Genomic DNA, 16,207 nt, shown 5'->3' with positions numbered 1-16,207 from the left:
GTTTTTAAACTTTATTCGTTTCATCCGTTCTCGAGACATGCATTATTTAAAGGGAAAGGGAAACAACTCATTGCTGTGTTTTTTTTTTAGACAACAAAAAAAAAAACAATTCCTTCACTTTCTTCTCCATTTCCAAAAGCAGAAGCTTTAAATATGAAAAAATCTGCAATTTAACAGTGTTGCCTTGTTGTCTTGTATACTGTAGCTAGGTAAAAGTAAGTTAAGAAGGGAAGTATGAAAATAATTATGAGTTTAGTTTCCCATTTTACAGCCAAGAAACTTTTTACTGATACTGAAGAAACGAAAGAAAGAAAGAAAGAAAAAGTTGAAAGGAGACTCTAGAAATCAGCAAACTCTTACCAAGAGGTACCCTACTTAAAAGTACATCCTTAGAGGAATATAGTCTAGAGTACAGTACAGTAGTGGGTAACAATCATTTCCCTCTTCCCCTCCTTCACTCCTCTACCCCATTATTTCCCTTCGACCTCCTTTAAGCCCTATCTAAAGATGTTTTTACCTTTAAACTTCTATTACTTTTGTACTTGACTATTGTAAGTCACTTTGGACAAAAGCGTCTGCCAAATGTAATGTAATGTAATGTAACAATGTTCAATAAATCACCAAGAATTAATTTTTATCACTGCAGCATTCTAAAACCCATAAACGGACCTGAAACCCCACATTTCCAGTATTGTCTTCTCTGCAACCAAGTACCATTCATATTTAAACAAGTAAAGCCCAACCAGACAGACAACTCTTTTGATAAATTTATTAAAACACATTAAACACATTAATATTCAAAACTTGCTATTAATTAGATAATCCCTCAAACCTTACACCTGTTTTAAAAGCCCCACAAAAGCAAAAAAAGTGCCAAACTACTTCAAACTAAGAGAAAAACATTGTTCTTTCTTATTAAAAAAAAAACAAAAAACAAAATAAAAATATATATGGTAATTAAGGCCTTCAGGGACAAGACAACATTCTAAACAACAGACAGGTTATGTCACTGGAGGTGTTTTCTAAATCACTGACATGTTTGACCTACATTGAAAACCCTAATATGTTAAGTCTACTCAAATTATTTGAGTAGACCCATTTTCTTAGTAATTTATAATACTGTATGGAGTTGAACAATCGTTCATCTTTAAGTTTAACAGATAAATAACAGAAAAGTACTTGACACTAGGGGTGGGTGATATGGCCCTAAAATAATATCCTGATATTTCATGGTATTTTTCGCAATAATGATACTCTTGGCGATATGACAAAACACTGGATTTAAAAAAATATTTCAAGAACACCTTACTGCAACAAAATGAAAATATATTTTATTATTAATTTATTATTGCATATGGCATGATCTGGCACACCCCTAACTGAAATATTAAAAAATACAAGCATTTTATCAGATTTGTAACAAAAGCAAATGATCCACAATGTCATAATACATTTAAAATGGTTACCTAAGTTAACCTAAAGTAGCCCGGGGGGGGGGGGGGGGGGGGGGGGGGACACTACACACTAAGGGTGAGTGTCAGAAAATGGGGGACACACCCAGTATGCAAACAGATTGTGCCAGAAGCCAATGGAATAGAAGCTGCCAATGGCAACAGAATAAACTCAGTTACTAAAGATCTCTTTTTGAATGTATTAGTGCCCACAAATGTTCAGCTAACGCAAAATAGTTGAGTAATGCTTAGATTTAGTAAACTTTAATTTTATGTAAAACAGACTTTAAGTGCAAACAACTTATGGGTTTACAGTGTATAGTCTCTAATGTGTGTGTGTGTATGTGTTTGTGGTGTGAGTCAGTATCTAAAGGAACGCACGTTTGTGGAGGAGCTCTGCATGTGGAGGTGTTTTCTGAAGCACAGAGTGCTGCTGAGCTGTGGACAGGCCTTCAGCTGCTCCTCTCCAGGCTGGTTCCGGATTATCTTCTCTGACCAGCGGCACCGACTCCAGCCGGGTAGGTTTATACACTGTGGCCTCTTTTTAATCCATTGCTAATTCAGCTGTAACTCTATGAATGCACTACATTCATTTTTGTTTGGTAATTGTACATATGCATATATTTATAGTGCTCTGTTCTTCTCTCAGGTCTGAAGAGAATCAGTGCGGCGTTAGAGGAGCTCCGGGGCTCCAAAGCCCTCCCCAGGTGTGAGAACTCAAAAGAGGACAAACAGAAGAGCCACAGACAAACACAGAACAGTGCAGAGAAAGAGGGCAAAACAGAGAAAGAAAGTACAGCCAACAACTCCTGTACGCCAACAAAAGGGCATTGTGAGGGGACTGGTGCTGAGGCTGGAAGCCTATCATTGGCTGATGAGGACACTGTGGTCATCAACTGCCAATCTTCTTCTACCTCAGAAAGCCTGGACTCGCTCATTGGTACACTAAGGCAACAGATCCAGTCGTCTGATTGGCTGGAGAAAAACAGGCCGGAGCTTGGTGCTGAAGAGGACCCAACCCAGCTGGACGTTTTTAAGGACCTGTTGGACAGGGCCAGGATGTAATGGCACGTTAAAAAGGGCAGAATTCTCAGTACCAAGGCCAGTGGTTTTCAGTTCTTTGTAAGTAAAGAGGAAGTTTGATTCTGAGCTAAAATACGAGTTCAGTATTCTGATCCATAAGCTGTTTTTCTTCACAGATTATAAACAATACATCAAAGCTGTATGAAAGCTAACTATTGATGCATTTCTTGAGGTGCTTTTTTATCATGGGATAAATTTAGCCGAGTGTTTTTAAAAGTATTATGTGTTCTTTTTCTTTTCCCAATTTCCTTTTTTCCCCACACAGTAGGTACAATGGGGAATTGTATTAGCACGTTGTTTTGAAACCCTTAGGAATCTTAGATGCCTTTTGGGTTTTCCCAGAAAAAATCTGCCAGAGCTAAACGGCTTTAACAGACTTATTTACAGCCTTTTAAAGCGTTCCTCTGTTTCAACTAAAAGGTTTGTTTGCAGCTTTGAAAAACGTGTTTCTGAGCTGTTGAATATTTCATAGGCTTTTTCAAAGTCAAATGACGGTCATGATACAAACGCTGTGCTAAAAACAGCTTCGAATAAAGAGTAATTACTATACATTTTATATTCCTCCTTGTGGGCTCACCATCATGTTGAGCCCGCAGTGAACACAATTTCCACTTCATAAAGCCTAAACCAGAGCAAGAGAAAGAGCAATACTGGGTTTTTACTTTCATTTTATTTTTTTTATGCCTTTGAATAGCAGTTAAAGTACTGTTTATTATATTTCTTTTTATAAATGAGAGTTTAGGGCTCTCTTGAAATAAATACATTAAAACAATCAAAAAAGACAATATTATGAGAATACAACAGCAGTGAGACAAACAAACGGACTGGATTATGGAATACTTGTACTCTTTTTGGCTGGATAAGTCATATTAAAAACGACATTTTATATAGTTTCAGAGGCCAAGGAGGCTATTATAAGGAAACCATACATTTAGAGATTGGGCCTGCTGAGACCAAGTAAATACAATACATTTTTTTGCTATGAACACTATCAAAATGAATTTTTATCTTATTTGTTTTAGTCAAATGTTTCTTAAGCTGACTATTCAATAAGTCCAATATAAGGAAGGGTTTTAAAAAATATGCAGCCTGTGGCTGACTTAACCCACTGCAACACACTCTGCAGCCCACTTAAGTCAAATGTATTGATTGGCTTTTTTTATTCGAACATGTTTGAAATGCTTCAATTGGACTCAAAATATTGTAATTGTGGATGTAACTAGCTGCTAATCCACCAGCTAGCTTTGTCAGTCATGTGACCATACTATGCCAATCTAGACCAATCAACAAGCTGAAATTAAATGCAATGTTTTTTTTTTATAATTAAACAATTTACATAGTATCTGTCATTATCTAAAATCTGCAAAACAGAAAATAGAATGAAATTGTTGGTTAAGGCCCTCCTAACAGTACCACTGCAGCCCACTGGGGGGCCACAAACCACAGGTTAAAAACTGCTAGCATAGGGGCACATTGCAAGTTATATTCTAAAAATGAATTTGGTCCTAAAGGTATGAATAAAAGCCTTTGTGTGCCTGATCGTTGAATATATTAAAGTATTAAAGTGATATTATGTTTTGCAATAATGTATCAATTCAAAATGTATAAAAAACAGTGTCTGTTTTAAATCATTAGTTTACATGTAAGATTGGTGGCAGACAGTGGTTAATTTTAGGATTCAGATCCCACTGTTGTAATAGCTTTAAAAATGTAGCATTTTTTTACTCAGATTTTATGAATAGTGTGATAAAACATTGTTTTCCAAAATTTGATTAAAAATAAATAGTACTATAAAATATTGCAAAATATTGAATATTAATCCCTCTATCATGATAAATATCGTATCCGCTACTTGCCAACACACAGCCCTACAAGTTAGCTTACTGATTGGCATATCAGCCAATTTTAATGCTGTTATTTGTGGTTAAGGGAGGCTTTATTTTCAGTAATGTTCATTTGACTTGCTTTTGGAGTGGAGACAGTACTGTAGGCATGAGGAAACTGTAGGCGTGGCAGTTAGATAACCCCAAATTTGCTCATTTTGCAGTAGACCTTAACATAACATATTTTTAAGACCTACACAGGAATCCTATTTTCCCAGATAAATCACTTCTTATTTTTTTACTTACATTGTCCATTGTGTCATAGCAAGCTGTGGGCACAATGACAGGATGGACAATTTTAGCAAATTTTATCTGATCAGTCTTTAAAATGTTTAATTTTCTCATACCTGCAGATACTCTGGAGATGCACAGTAGCGCAGCGTGAACAGGAAGTAAGAGTGAGCGTGCAGGATTTGCTTTGAGCCCACTGGGGTGGCGGAGTGACGAGTGGGCTCCACTTTCCTGTGTAGGTACCTGTTGCCATGACGACAGAGCAACCTCATGTCACCGCAGCAAAGCGTTGTGGCCTCCGTCCTTAACCCTTCCACCCCTGCTCTCATAAAGACGCATGACATCACTGCCTGAGTGTGAGAATGACAGGCGCACTGTTAGAGCGTAGGTCGCGTTATTTATAGACAGATAGGTTACACAGATTAGCCTCAATGTGTGTCCAGGGATGACACAGATTGTGAAAACAGACAGTGTGTCCAGATGTTCCATTACAGTGTGTTCTAATTACACAGACTATGTCAGAGATATATATATACAGTGGTGTGCTGTAGTGGGCTAACATCAAGTGTGTTTAAATACATCTTTAAAAATCTTTAGAGAGATTTGTTAAGGCTTATTATGTTTAATATAAGACTATTTATGGTTCAGTTTGCTTGGACTGAAATAGATTTCCTTTATATAGTGATGTGTATTGTTTGTTTTTTAGTGATTATAATCATATTTTTAGGGGAACTAAGGTACAATCAGGGTTAATTAAGTGCTACACTAACATGTCATAGGGGAGAAGCATCATTCTGCAGTGTCCCTTGAGTTTTGCTGTGTCCTATGAAAGCTTAAGAACGCTGCACTATCCATGTGGTGCCTCCTGCATTGATTTTGGATTTAATTTCTGTTTGTACAGACAAGACTAGCCAGATCTTACTGGTTGCGATCATTACCATCCAGTACGCTGTCCACTCTGGGTGGTAATGCCTTCTATGATGCATTACTAGTACATATGTTACAGTGTAACACTGTGGATGAAGAAATGTTAAATGTCCACACAGTTTCAGAAATGGAAAATACCATCCATCTTTCACGCACTTCACATCAGGCTTTGCTCAAGCTCTAATAATACACATCGCCTTGCCGTGCCTCACTCACAAGATAACACATCACAACTTATACAAGCCTTTCCCTAAGGTATCGTATTTTTCGTACTATAAGGAACACAGATTATAAGGCTCACTTTCAATAAACGTCTATTTTCTGGTCTATTATTCTGCCAGGGCGATATTAGCGAGCGGTTCGGCCCACATAGCTTGTTTTTTAACACAGAAAATGCGTAGGCTACAGTCCAAAATACTCACCTCTAAAAGAGCTAGCGCTTAGCGTGGTTAGATGGTAATGCTAATATTGCTCCAGCAGTGCTAGCCAGGGTTAGCAGCAGGCTACAGATTGATAATAATACTCACCTCTGGACGGCCAAAGCCAGCTAAAGCTAGGGCTTAGCGTGTTTACAAGCTAAAGCTAATACTGCTGGAGACTAAACTGAAACTCCTTTATAAAGCTGTACTTCAGCAGAGTGGCTTCACTGCTCCTTACAACCTGACTGGTAAAATTCATACATAAGGTCCACCAGATTATAAGGCGCACTGATGATTTTTGGGAAATTTAAAGGATTTTAATTGTGCCTTATAGTGGAAAAATGCGTTAACTCTTAATGATCAATTTACTACTATACTGCTATACTGCTTTCTTATTACTGTATATCTGGAATGTCAGTGTGTATCTTTAAAGGAATTAAAGTACAGTAAGGGATAAGTAAGTGCTGGTTTGCAAATGACTTCTCAAATTATTAGAATTTGGGATGTGTAAGCTTAAGCTTATTATAACCACATATAAAACCAGAGTAAAGGTCAAACATGGCGCACAAAAGTTAATGTTTTTAATGGCAGAACTGAACCAGGACCTCAGATTAGATTGGCTTCCAATCGTATGCCTTGTTCTTGAGAGATAAAGAAGAGTTAAAGAGACATAAAGAGAGAGCGAGAGGGAGAAGCCAGACTCCTGGAGTATTATGGAATCAGCATTAAAGCCTTATCAAGACTGAGGGGAACAGACTGTTCTGCTTCCTGATGCTATAAGGGTTTTTATTTGTTATTCCAATAATGCTCTATTTTTTTCAATTGTACTATTCAGTCATACTAAAAGAGCCATGCAATGCATTTATACAGGATTTTAAGTTGTCTTTTGATGTGCAAATGGTATGTATGTATGTGGAGCAAAAATGCTACAAAATCCCTATTCATTTACCTCAATAATTTACTTAATTTTTTTTCTTGGTGGGTGTGAATTTTAAAAAAAGGGAAGCTCTGTTTCATTAGCAGAGGAGCTATGTAGCAAAGCATAGCGAGAACATTGTTGTACATGTGCAGTGTATACAGTAATTATTTTTTGTAATAATTCTATCGGAAAGCACTGCTGTCCTAATGAACAGTGTTTGATGTCCATGGTTTGTCACTTTTATCTTATTTTAGGGATTAATTATTTAGCTATGCCAAGATAAACATAGTTTTTCATTATAGGACACTTCTGTTAAGGACATTTTTTGATTTTTGGGTATTCTTCTATTTTGTTTTGTTTCTTCTTTTTTGTGTATATGTTTTTGTTTTCATTTTATGTTTTTGGTCTTTATTTGATTATTGTATTAATAAATTTGCCAAAAACATTAACAAACTTTTGGGCTACATTTTTGCAAGAGCTAATTAATATTTTAGGTTCTTTGCTTGAATGTAAAGATCTTGTAAAAACCTGTTTTGATAAAGAACTATTTACAAAATAGCTTTTCAAAGATTGACAATATTTTATTATATTAATATTATAAAAAATATACTGTATATCTCTAAGGAAAGTGGATACCTACTTAGAGACACATTGATGAGCAATGAATAATGTATTTATAAAGCAATATTTGGATATTTATTACTAGCGCATTGTATTGCCTCTCCACTCTTCTTCCAGACCCTGGTCCCTTGATTTCCAAATGAAATGTAAAATTTACTGATGATCAGTGATGGTTTGGAGAGACATGTCATCAGCGGGTGTTGATCAACTGTGTTATATCAAGTTCAAGGTCAGTGCAGTGTTTTCCTAAATAATCTTACAGCACTTCATGCCTCCCTCTGCTGATACCTTTTATGGAGATGCAGATTTCATTTTCCAGCAGGACTTGGCAAACTGCCCACACTGCCAGAAGTACTAATTGGTCTTATATAAATTCTAATTGTCTGACACCCTTTTTTTTTTACTGGCTATAAGCCATAATCATTAATATAATTCATATATAATAATCATAATCATCATAATCATCAATATACTTAAAATAGATCCCTATGTGCAAGTTCATCTATATAACATATAAGTTTCACATTTTGAAATCAATTAACTTTTTAATGATATTCCAATTTTCTGAGAAGTGCACTGTAGTTCAGCTTAAAACAAACCATTAAAATGCATTCAACTAACCATGGCATTTTATAAAAGACTGAAAGACAATAAGGTACATACACATGTTGTTATAATTAATTAATCATTTTCAAAAGTGTACAATTTCAAAAAGATCCAAAATCTGAGACTAAAAAAACAGGGATTTATATTATTGAAACCTGATAAACCTGACATTTAAGCAATTTTGACCATGTCCATTTTCACAACACTCAAAAAGGTCATTTATTGTCCAATGAAGCTAATGTTCGGGGCGGTTTGATCTCTAGATTATACTCAGTTCTCACGGCTCGCTGTTGTTAGAGTGAGACAAACTTAGACTAAGAAAGTCTGAAGTACATATTTTATTTTTCAACATGTCTAGTTATGACTGATATTATAATGATCATATAGAAAACAAGTGATCTGAGACTTCAGAAGGCCAGTGTGGGGTCCCTGTGCTCATTTTTATTCAGATTTTGACCCGTCTGAACATCCCCACTCGCTGCAGCCCACCTGTTTATAAATGTCAAAACAAGTCAGAGTTTAGGCTTTACTAAAAGAGTTACTACAGTATGAGCTGAATCAGTACAGTTTCACTCTAAAAACCTCAGTCTGAGTCAGGTGGGGTTCTGGGGGGATTTAACCACACTGTTTGTGTGTTTTCAGAGTGGGGGAGTTTCCACCCACTGCAGGTCTCCACAGTAGGCAGAGGGAAATCTCCGGTGTCGTATTGCTCTGTGTGTGTGTGTGTGTGAGGGGGAAATGAAAGCTAATGTGTGTGTGTGTGTGTGTGTGTGTGTGTGTGTGTGTGTGTGTTTCATAAATGTTCGTCACCTTCTGTTTCACTCTCACTGTATTTCATGCTTGTGTGTGATCGTTGTCAGATCGCTCTATTCTGTGTGTAGTGTAACCTGCCTGGGCTATCACAACACTTACACGCAACAGTTTACTCCAACGTGATTCACCTTGAGGTAAGACAAACTTTATATATCTTTTGTTGTTGTTTTTTTTTTTTTTAGAGGAATGCAAGAGACAGACCTATCTTCATATCTGGTCCTTGATTCCAGTGTAGACTCCTGGACATAGTAATCCTATCCTACAGTAGATGTAACTCTTTGCTACCAATCGATTACATTAAACATTATTTTAACTTCTAGTGAGAATAAATAATCAGCATAAAAAGTAATCTACCTTCTGAATTCGACAGTAGTAGTGTCACCAGGCTCTGTAAGGTGAGTGGATTACAGGAGGAACTTGCGATAAAACTTTGCGATAAAAATACATTTACGTGTTGGTTTTCAGATTAATCATGCTTGTCATCGCATTAACATTAACAGCTCTGATAGAACCCCATATCTAATAAAGTGTGAGGAACCTTTACACATCTCCAACCATTTTAAAAATCATTACTTTAGATAAGATAAGATCAAATAAGATAAAACTATATTGATCCCCCAAGGGGGAAATGAACTTGTTACAGCAGCAGGACCAAATCAAACTCAAAGTGCATACCCAGTAACTAAAAAAAGTAAATTTTATTTTAATAAAAAGACAAAGGGCAAATTGTGCAAGCAGAGGGAAACATACCAATAACTAACATAATTTAAAACAGACAACAGCAATCTGAATAATAATATACATAAGAACCAAGTGGAAAATATAAAATTAAATGTATTATTGTAGGCTATTATTGTACAGTCTCACTGCTGATGGGAGAAAGGACCACAAGGAAGGAACCACAATTGGCTGAAGTAACTATTTGTTGCACCTTTATTTGGAAAACGTCATGTTGGATATTCCCCCATTCTCATTTTACCGTGTGTTTGGATTGTACTGTGCTGTACTGGGCACTGTAATCCTGATTATTAGAAGGGATTATTTAGCAAGTTTAACGATTTATGCAAATGTTTCACCTTTCTCACATATATTCCTACTTATCTCTCTTTCCTCTGTTTTAACTTGTTTCTATTCAGAAGAAAGAGTGATGAAAGGACCAGAGCTAAAGGATTCCACAGGCCGCTTTCGATTTGCTCAGTCATGTCTGGGCCTGGCGGGCTGCTTGTGTATCAGCTATGCTGTTTGGACGCCTCATTGGCTGGATGAGAGGGGCCTGTGGGTGAACGGGAACGAGTCGAGTCCAGACGACAGCTGGACACAGGGACAGGGCATTGAAGGTCAGTGCTGGTCTCTGATGTTAGAGATCTGATGTTGGTCTGATGGTGTTTTAAAGAGATAGTTTTGTGTCTAGTATAATGCATACTGTATATGCTGACATATCAAAAGCCAATGGATAGCAGTGCATATAAAGTAATTATGAGGTGTTAACTCAGGGGGCAGCTTGGGAATGCCCATAACTGTATATGTTGTGAGATGTTATCTTGTGAGTAAAGTTGAGCCACTGATGCTGACTAAGTGTGCTCACAGCAGCGCAGGATTTCTAATGATCGAAGTTCGATTAAGGCCTAAGAGCAGGTGTCAGATGGATAGTATGATCTGTTTCTGAATTTCAGGTAAGTGCAGGAATTTAACATTACATGACTCACAGTGTAAAGTGTGTACCATGTCGTAGAAGTTGGTACCACCCACAATGGACAAGAAGGTGGGTGGTAATGACAGTGACTGGCACTGTCTGGCTTAAATTGTCCATAAACTAAGCAGAAAAAAAGCAGAAATAATATCCACATTAAATGCAGAAGGCACCGTTTGCATATCCCACAAGTCAGTTAAGTGCTTTAAGCTTCCACAGGACATGGCAAAAGTCATGGAACGTAATACTAGTTCCATGTCCAATGAAAAAATTAATATGTTGCTCAAAGATCCCTTTGTTGCTCCTTTGTTTTCTAAGGAGTTTAACTTAGTACTTAAGGTGCCAGGAAGGGGCAAGAACATAATGCCTCATAAAGAATAATGTATAATAAAGTTATATCAATATAAATTATAAATAATAAGTAGAAGCATGTATATACCCTGTAATTTGAATAGTCTCATATTATTAGGAAATTCCAGAAGCTCAGGAAACTGAAAGAGGGACGGTTCATGAGATTTTGAAAGACCTGCAGGTGCTGGCTTGTTAAACTAAGAACTAATGTCATGAAATCCTTTCCGCTAATGAAAGAGTGTCTCTTTTAATCAGCGTTTGTCTCAGAGCAGTAGTTTCTCATTAAACGAGGCTTGAATGTGAAATGCTTCAGGAAAGTTTGTTGTTTGCCATCATTTGGCTGGATATGCTCCAATCCTCCACTGAAGCGTAAGCAAAGTGTAGGTTTTTGAGGCCTCGGCTCAAGCTGACATGCTTAGGCTTGTATTTCCAGCATTTCTGACATGTTTTTAGTGGGAATGTTCCACATTTTCTCTCAGCTTTGAGAAAGCAGCATGTTGACTGTCATATACCATTTTAATGGGGGTTTTCTGGACTCGTGTTCAGATAGATGATGAATTTAAATGTCACTTGGGGGCTGTTTGTCATTTCGCAGAAAATGACAAATGGAGTCGGACGGCTTCACCATTAAGATTGATTGCTTGTACAATACAAATTTATGATGATTTCTTCCATAAATTTGATTTGTGGCCTGGAATGAAAATCATTTTGCTGTCATGTAATGTTTTGGTACAGTACCAGTCGAAAGTTTGGGCACACCTTCTCATTCAATGTTTTTTTTTTTTTTTTCTTTTTTTCCCCTATATTGTAAAAGGAACATAAGGAATCATGTAGTAACTTAAAAGTTTAAAACAATCCAAAACACTCTGTGATGCGTTTAGGTGGCTCTTATCTGGGGTGCTGTTAACTTGGTGAGGGTGGTAACTCTGAACTTATCCTGTTCAACAGAGGAAATTCCTGGTCTTCCTATCCTGGGGCAGTCCTGATAAGAGCCTTTTAATGGTCTTTGCGAGACCATTTGCACTTGAGGACACTTTCTAAGTTCTTCTACGTTCTTGAAATTTTCCGGATTGACTGACCTTCATTACTTAAACACATCAAGAGGGCAATAAATTCGAGTAATTCCTTTTGACAGGGCACAGCTGTTAACTGAAACCCTTTTCAGGTGATTAACTCATGAACCTGCTTTAAAGAATCTCAAATATAAAGCATATTATGGTTTGTTTAACAATTTTATGTTGACTAATCAATACTATGTTTTTCCACATAGTTTAGATGACTTCTCTTTATCTACAGCAGGGATGGGCAACTGGCGGCCCGGGGGCCGCACACGGCCCTCGTCATCACTCAGTGCGGCCCGCGAATAGATAAAAAATAATTTCATAATTTCATAATTAAAAAAAAAAACAAAAAAAAAAAAAAAAAAAAAAAAACGTAATTCTACTTTTGACCGCTAGAGGGCGCTGCCAAACAACCACGAAAATTGACATTGACATCCAGTCCATTGTGAGCCAGCAGGCCAAACCACAGCTCTCTCATTAGCTTCAATAAATGTTGGGCCTCTGTGGTCTAGTTTTCTGCTATTATTGAATGAACTATTTGCAATCAGTTTTTAAATCTTTTTTGTTCTTTGTTATAAATGAGTTCAAATGCCTTTTGCACTTTTATAAGCAAATGTTTTGTCCTTGTTGCTTATGAAGGACTTGTTATAATGAACTTATTTTACACAGAGGAACTACTGTATTTGCAATCAGTTTTTTAAGCAAACTTTTTGTTCTTTGATATGAAGGACTTCCTTTTTGCACTTTTTTTAAGCAAACGGTTTGTCTTTTGCCGTATTAAAATGCATTAATATGCAGAAAATAGTTGTTGATAAATGTTGGTGCTGTAAACATACAGATATAAATTCATATAAAATTTGTTCTTATTGAAAATCATTTGTAGCGTTTTTCATATTCAATTATTTGAAGTGCGAGGTCATGTGGCCCTCCAATGGTCATGCTGAAAAAAATGTGGCCCTCTCCATCATGGAAGTTGCCCATCCCTGATCTACAGTGTAGAAAATATTAAAATAAGGAAATCCTTATTATTATGGCCGTCTCCTTGTTTCTACACCTATTAACCACATTTCTTTAGCTCCACTGAGCACATAGAGTAGGTATTATTTTAGCAATGCAGTGACACTAACGTGGTGGTAGTGTGTTATGCTGTTACATGTGGATCATGAAAGCTAATCAGAGGAGTAAAAAAAAAATAGATAATTGTTGTACAAACAAGGATGTAGTCTCAATATTATACCTGATATGTGTGATATCAGTGAGAGTTAACAGTAGTTCAGGCAGTAATAGCTTGTGTGCCTTTTTGAACAGGTCTGGGGGCTCAGAGGGTGTTTTCTGCTCTATCGTTCATCATGGCTGTGAGCTCGGGAGTTCTGTGCCTGGTCTTCGCTTTCTGCTGGACGTCCCGGACCGTGCGCTCTTATTCCAACACACGCTCTCTACTGATGGCAGGCCAGGCACTCTACCCCACCATGCTGCTACTCATCACACTGGTGCCTACTGGTCAGTACTAACACATCACATGTAGACTCATCCCCTTTTTCAATGCTTTAAAAATAAATCTTTCTGTGAAAATAAAACTGTATGTGGGCCTACACTTCATTTCCTTATTCTCAAAACTGGACAACTAAGATTTAGAACAGGAAGCTTCTGTTTTTAAAATCAAAAACCTTTATAGCTAGTTGGACCTTATATAGCGATTTGGAAAATGGGAATTGCAGTAGTCCAGCTTTGAGGTTATGAATGTTTGTATCAGCCTCGCTAAGTCTTTTAAAGAGTATATTTTACAGTTTGGCTGTGTAATATTACTGAGGAAAAAAAGCACTTGTGGCTATCTAAAAGTACCAGTCGGTTTGTAATGAGCTGTAAAGCCACTTCGCTGAAGTACAGCGTTATACAGGAGTTTAAGTGAAGTTTCTTGTATTAGCATTAGCCGCTAACCACAGCGCTAGCTCTTTTGCTGCTCAGAGGTGAGTATATCAAACTGTACCCTGCGTTTCCTGTGTTGAAGAAAGCGACGTGGGATGAACAGTTTTCAGGAGAGAAATCTGTGTAGATTAATATCCAGCGCTCGTTTGACTTTGAAAGATTTTTATTTTTTTTTTATTTTTTATGAACTACAGTTTTGTTTAGTTAGGTACCCTATTAATCCGGCACGTCTTCTGTATGAAAATAGACCAGAAAATATACTTTTATTGATAGTGTGTCTTATAATACAGTGCACCTTATAATACGGTGCATGTTATTGTCTGTAAAATTCAGTTAACCAAGTCAAAAACAACCACTAGTTTTTTAGATTGGTGGTGGGTATGACTCAGAAGCCATTTAGGTTTAATGCAATATTAACAATTTTGCTTCATTCCAGCTTTTTCAATATTTGGACCTAGAAGTGAGACCACTGTTTTAACAAGGAATTTAATAAGAAAAAAAATCATACCGTTTTTGATTGGTTTAATAGTGTATAAGACTGCAGTTGTCTTTGTTAGTTTATTAATTAAGTTCATTAGGTTTATTAAGGCTGGGTGTCATCAGCATAGCAGTGACAATCAATGCCATGCTTTCAGATTGTTTTACCCAGTGACAGCATTTAAAAAGTTAATTGTAACAGCCCCAGGACTGACCCTTGGGGAACACCATACTTCACTTCATTCCAGATCCTTGAATTTCTGACAAGATTTTGTTCTGCCTATATGACGATGTGTTCCAGGGGAATGGGTTTCCCCTATTTAAGTCTCAGTTCCTCTTTAAATTTCTTCTTTATAACCTGAGGGAGTTTTCCCTCCCCACGTTTTTTCTTTATCTTGCTTAAAAGTGGCTTGGAATCTCTGTGGATCTCTGTAGAGGTGCTTTGTGTTTGGCGTGCTTATTTAAAGGTTATTGATTCTTTCATTATAGGGAACCTTTAAGGGTCTATATGCAGGTTGACACTTTGACAATCTTGTTAACATTGTAGTTATCATGCCATAACGCTCTTTCTAATGCTTCTCCACAGAGTTCTTCTTTCTTCTCAGCTGGGCACTCTTCACCAATCAGCACATCGCTGAAATCAGAGTCGACATCACGCGCCTGGGGTTCTCCTATTGGACGGGCATGGTGGGCTGGGCTTTGCTGTTAGCTGTGCTGCCGGTGGTGTTCCTGGTGGAGCAGTTTGTGGTGCCGGACGTGCTGCCGGAGCTGATGAGGCAGGCCGAGACGTGGTGGAAGGCCCCTGAGGTGGCTTACGCTCGCTCGTTTAGCGAGAGCTTCTACAACCACAGGGGGCCGAAACTTGACAAGGAGTTCAATAGGTACCTGTCAGTGCCCTGAGAAGGAGTGTAGCGGCACAGGCCGTGTGTCAAATCCTGCTATTGACTCAATACCTGCACCTACTGCTCCTAACAGCCGAACATAAGGCCTGAGCTCTGGTGGAAGGCTTGCAGAAGCTCGGAAGGTCGCGGATGTGGATACTGCACTTTAGCCGAGAGCTGTTGAGGCCTGCCAGAGCCTGATGAGCAAAGGAATGGCCTTGATTTGGGCCTATGAACTGATATTAAAGCCTGCTGAAAAAATACTAAATGTTTCCCACTTTCAGAAAGCTGTGTAAACACTACCTGCATAATGACAAGACTACTGTTTACTGTTACTGATGTACACTGGATCACTTTCAGGCTGCATTTAGAATTTAATGCAGTACTTATTTAGATTTTATGCAGAACAATAAGGAATGGAGTGAACAAAATTCATGTCAGGCAGAGGACGATCATCATGTATTCATGTTGTAACAGCTCCCTCGTGTGGTTATGCCATGTTACTACATTGTTCAAGTTACTACTCGGTATTACAAGTCAAGGTGCTTGTAGTCACATATCTCATATCTGATCAGCCCAGGTTGAGCTTGTTTTTGTTTGGCATGTTGTTGTCATTACAAATAAATAAAAAGGTAAATAAATAAATAACCAATTAAATCACAAATGTTCCTAATGTTTTTCTTATTCTTATACTTTTTGGAACCTTGTTTAAAAAGGACATCACTACAGCTTTGTCTCATTTCTGTGAGGCTTTATATAAAATTTCCAGTAAATAGCCAGTGGTGCTTAATTTCGGTACTTAAGCACTGCATATCTACTGGAACACCCTTCACGAGCGCAGAAAAAAAAAGATTTCTTTTTTTTTCCA

The 16,207-nt window shown here is 37.4% G+C and overlaps 2 protein-coding genes across 5 annotated transcripts in view; both read left to right on the top strand.

Annotated features, from left to right (window-relative positions):
• The window catches only part of accs (1-aminocyclopropane-1-carboxylate synthase homolog (Arabidopsis)(non-functional)), a 30,130-nt gene extending 21,043 nt beyond the window's left edge, over positions 1 to 9,087 (top strand). Inside the window, exons 14-17 of one of the 3 annotated variants that reach the window (XR_007437851.1) lie at positions 1,816 to 1,969; positions 2,101 to 2,573; positions 7,652 to 7,763; positions 9,001 to 9,087. Coding sequence is in view for 1 of the 3 variants with exons in the window: in XM_007228138.4 (XP_007228200.3) it covers positions 1,816 to 1,969; positions 2,101 to 2,516 (570 nt within the window). In the remaining 2 variants the exon portion in view is untranslated. Of the gene's footprint in view, positions 1 to 1,815; positions 1,970 to 2,100; positions 4,333 to 4,770; positions 7,379 to 7,651; positions 7,764 to 9,000 lie in introns of those variants that run through there. The other 2 variants (XR_002650241.2, XM_007228138.4) reach the window with 2 other exon arrangements.
• si:ch211-256a21.4 (uncharacterized) lies at positions 9,001 to 16,003 on the top strand. Of its 2 annotated transcripts, XM_007228140.4 has the most exons (4): positions 9,001 to 9,087; positions 10,090 to 10,290; positions 13,364 to 13,555; positions 15,045 to 16,003. In XM_007228140.4, the coding sequence occupies exons 2-4, from the start codon at positions 10,101 to 10,103 to the stop codon at positions 15,356 to 15,358; spliced, it is 696 nt and encodes a 231-aa protein (XP_007228202.2). In that variant the 5' UTR covers positions 9,001 to 9,087; positions 10,090 to 10,100; the 3' UTR covers positions 15,359 to 16,003. The 2 variants fall into 2 exon arrangements, with proteins under 2 accessions (XP_007228202.2, XP_007228201.2); XM_007228139.4 differs by lacking the exon at positions 9,001 to 9,087 and having other exon boundaries at positions 9,094 to 10,290.
• The last annotated feature ends 204 nt before the right edge of the window (positions 16,004 to 16,207 follow it).

Source organism: Astyanax mexicanus, chromosome 2 (genome assembly GCF_023375975.1).
Source record: "Astyanax mexicanus isolate ESR-SI-001 chromosome 2, AstMex3_surface, whole genome shotgun sequence".
NCBI classification, from domain to species: Eukaryota; Metazoa; Chordata; class Actinopteri; order Characiformes; family Acestrorhamphidae; genus Astyanax; species Astyanax mexicanus.
The sequence above is the reverse complement of the archived record's forward strand: the minus strand, read 5'-3'. Positions and strand labels throughout refer to the sequence as shown.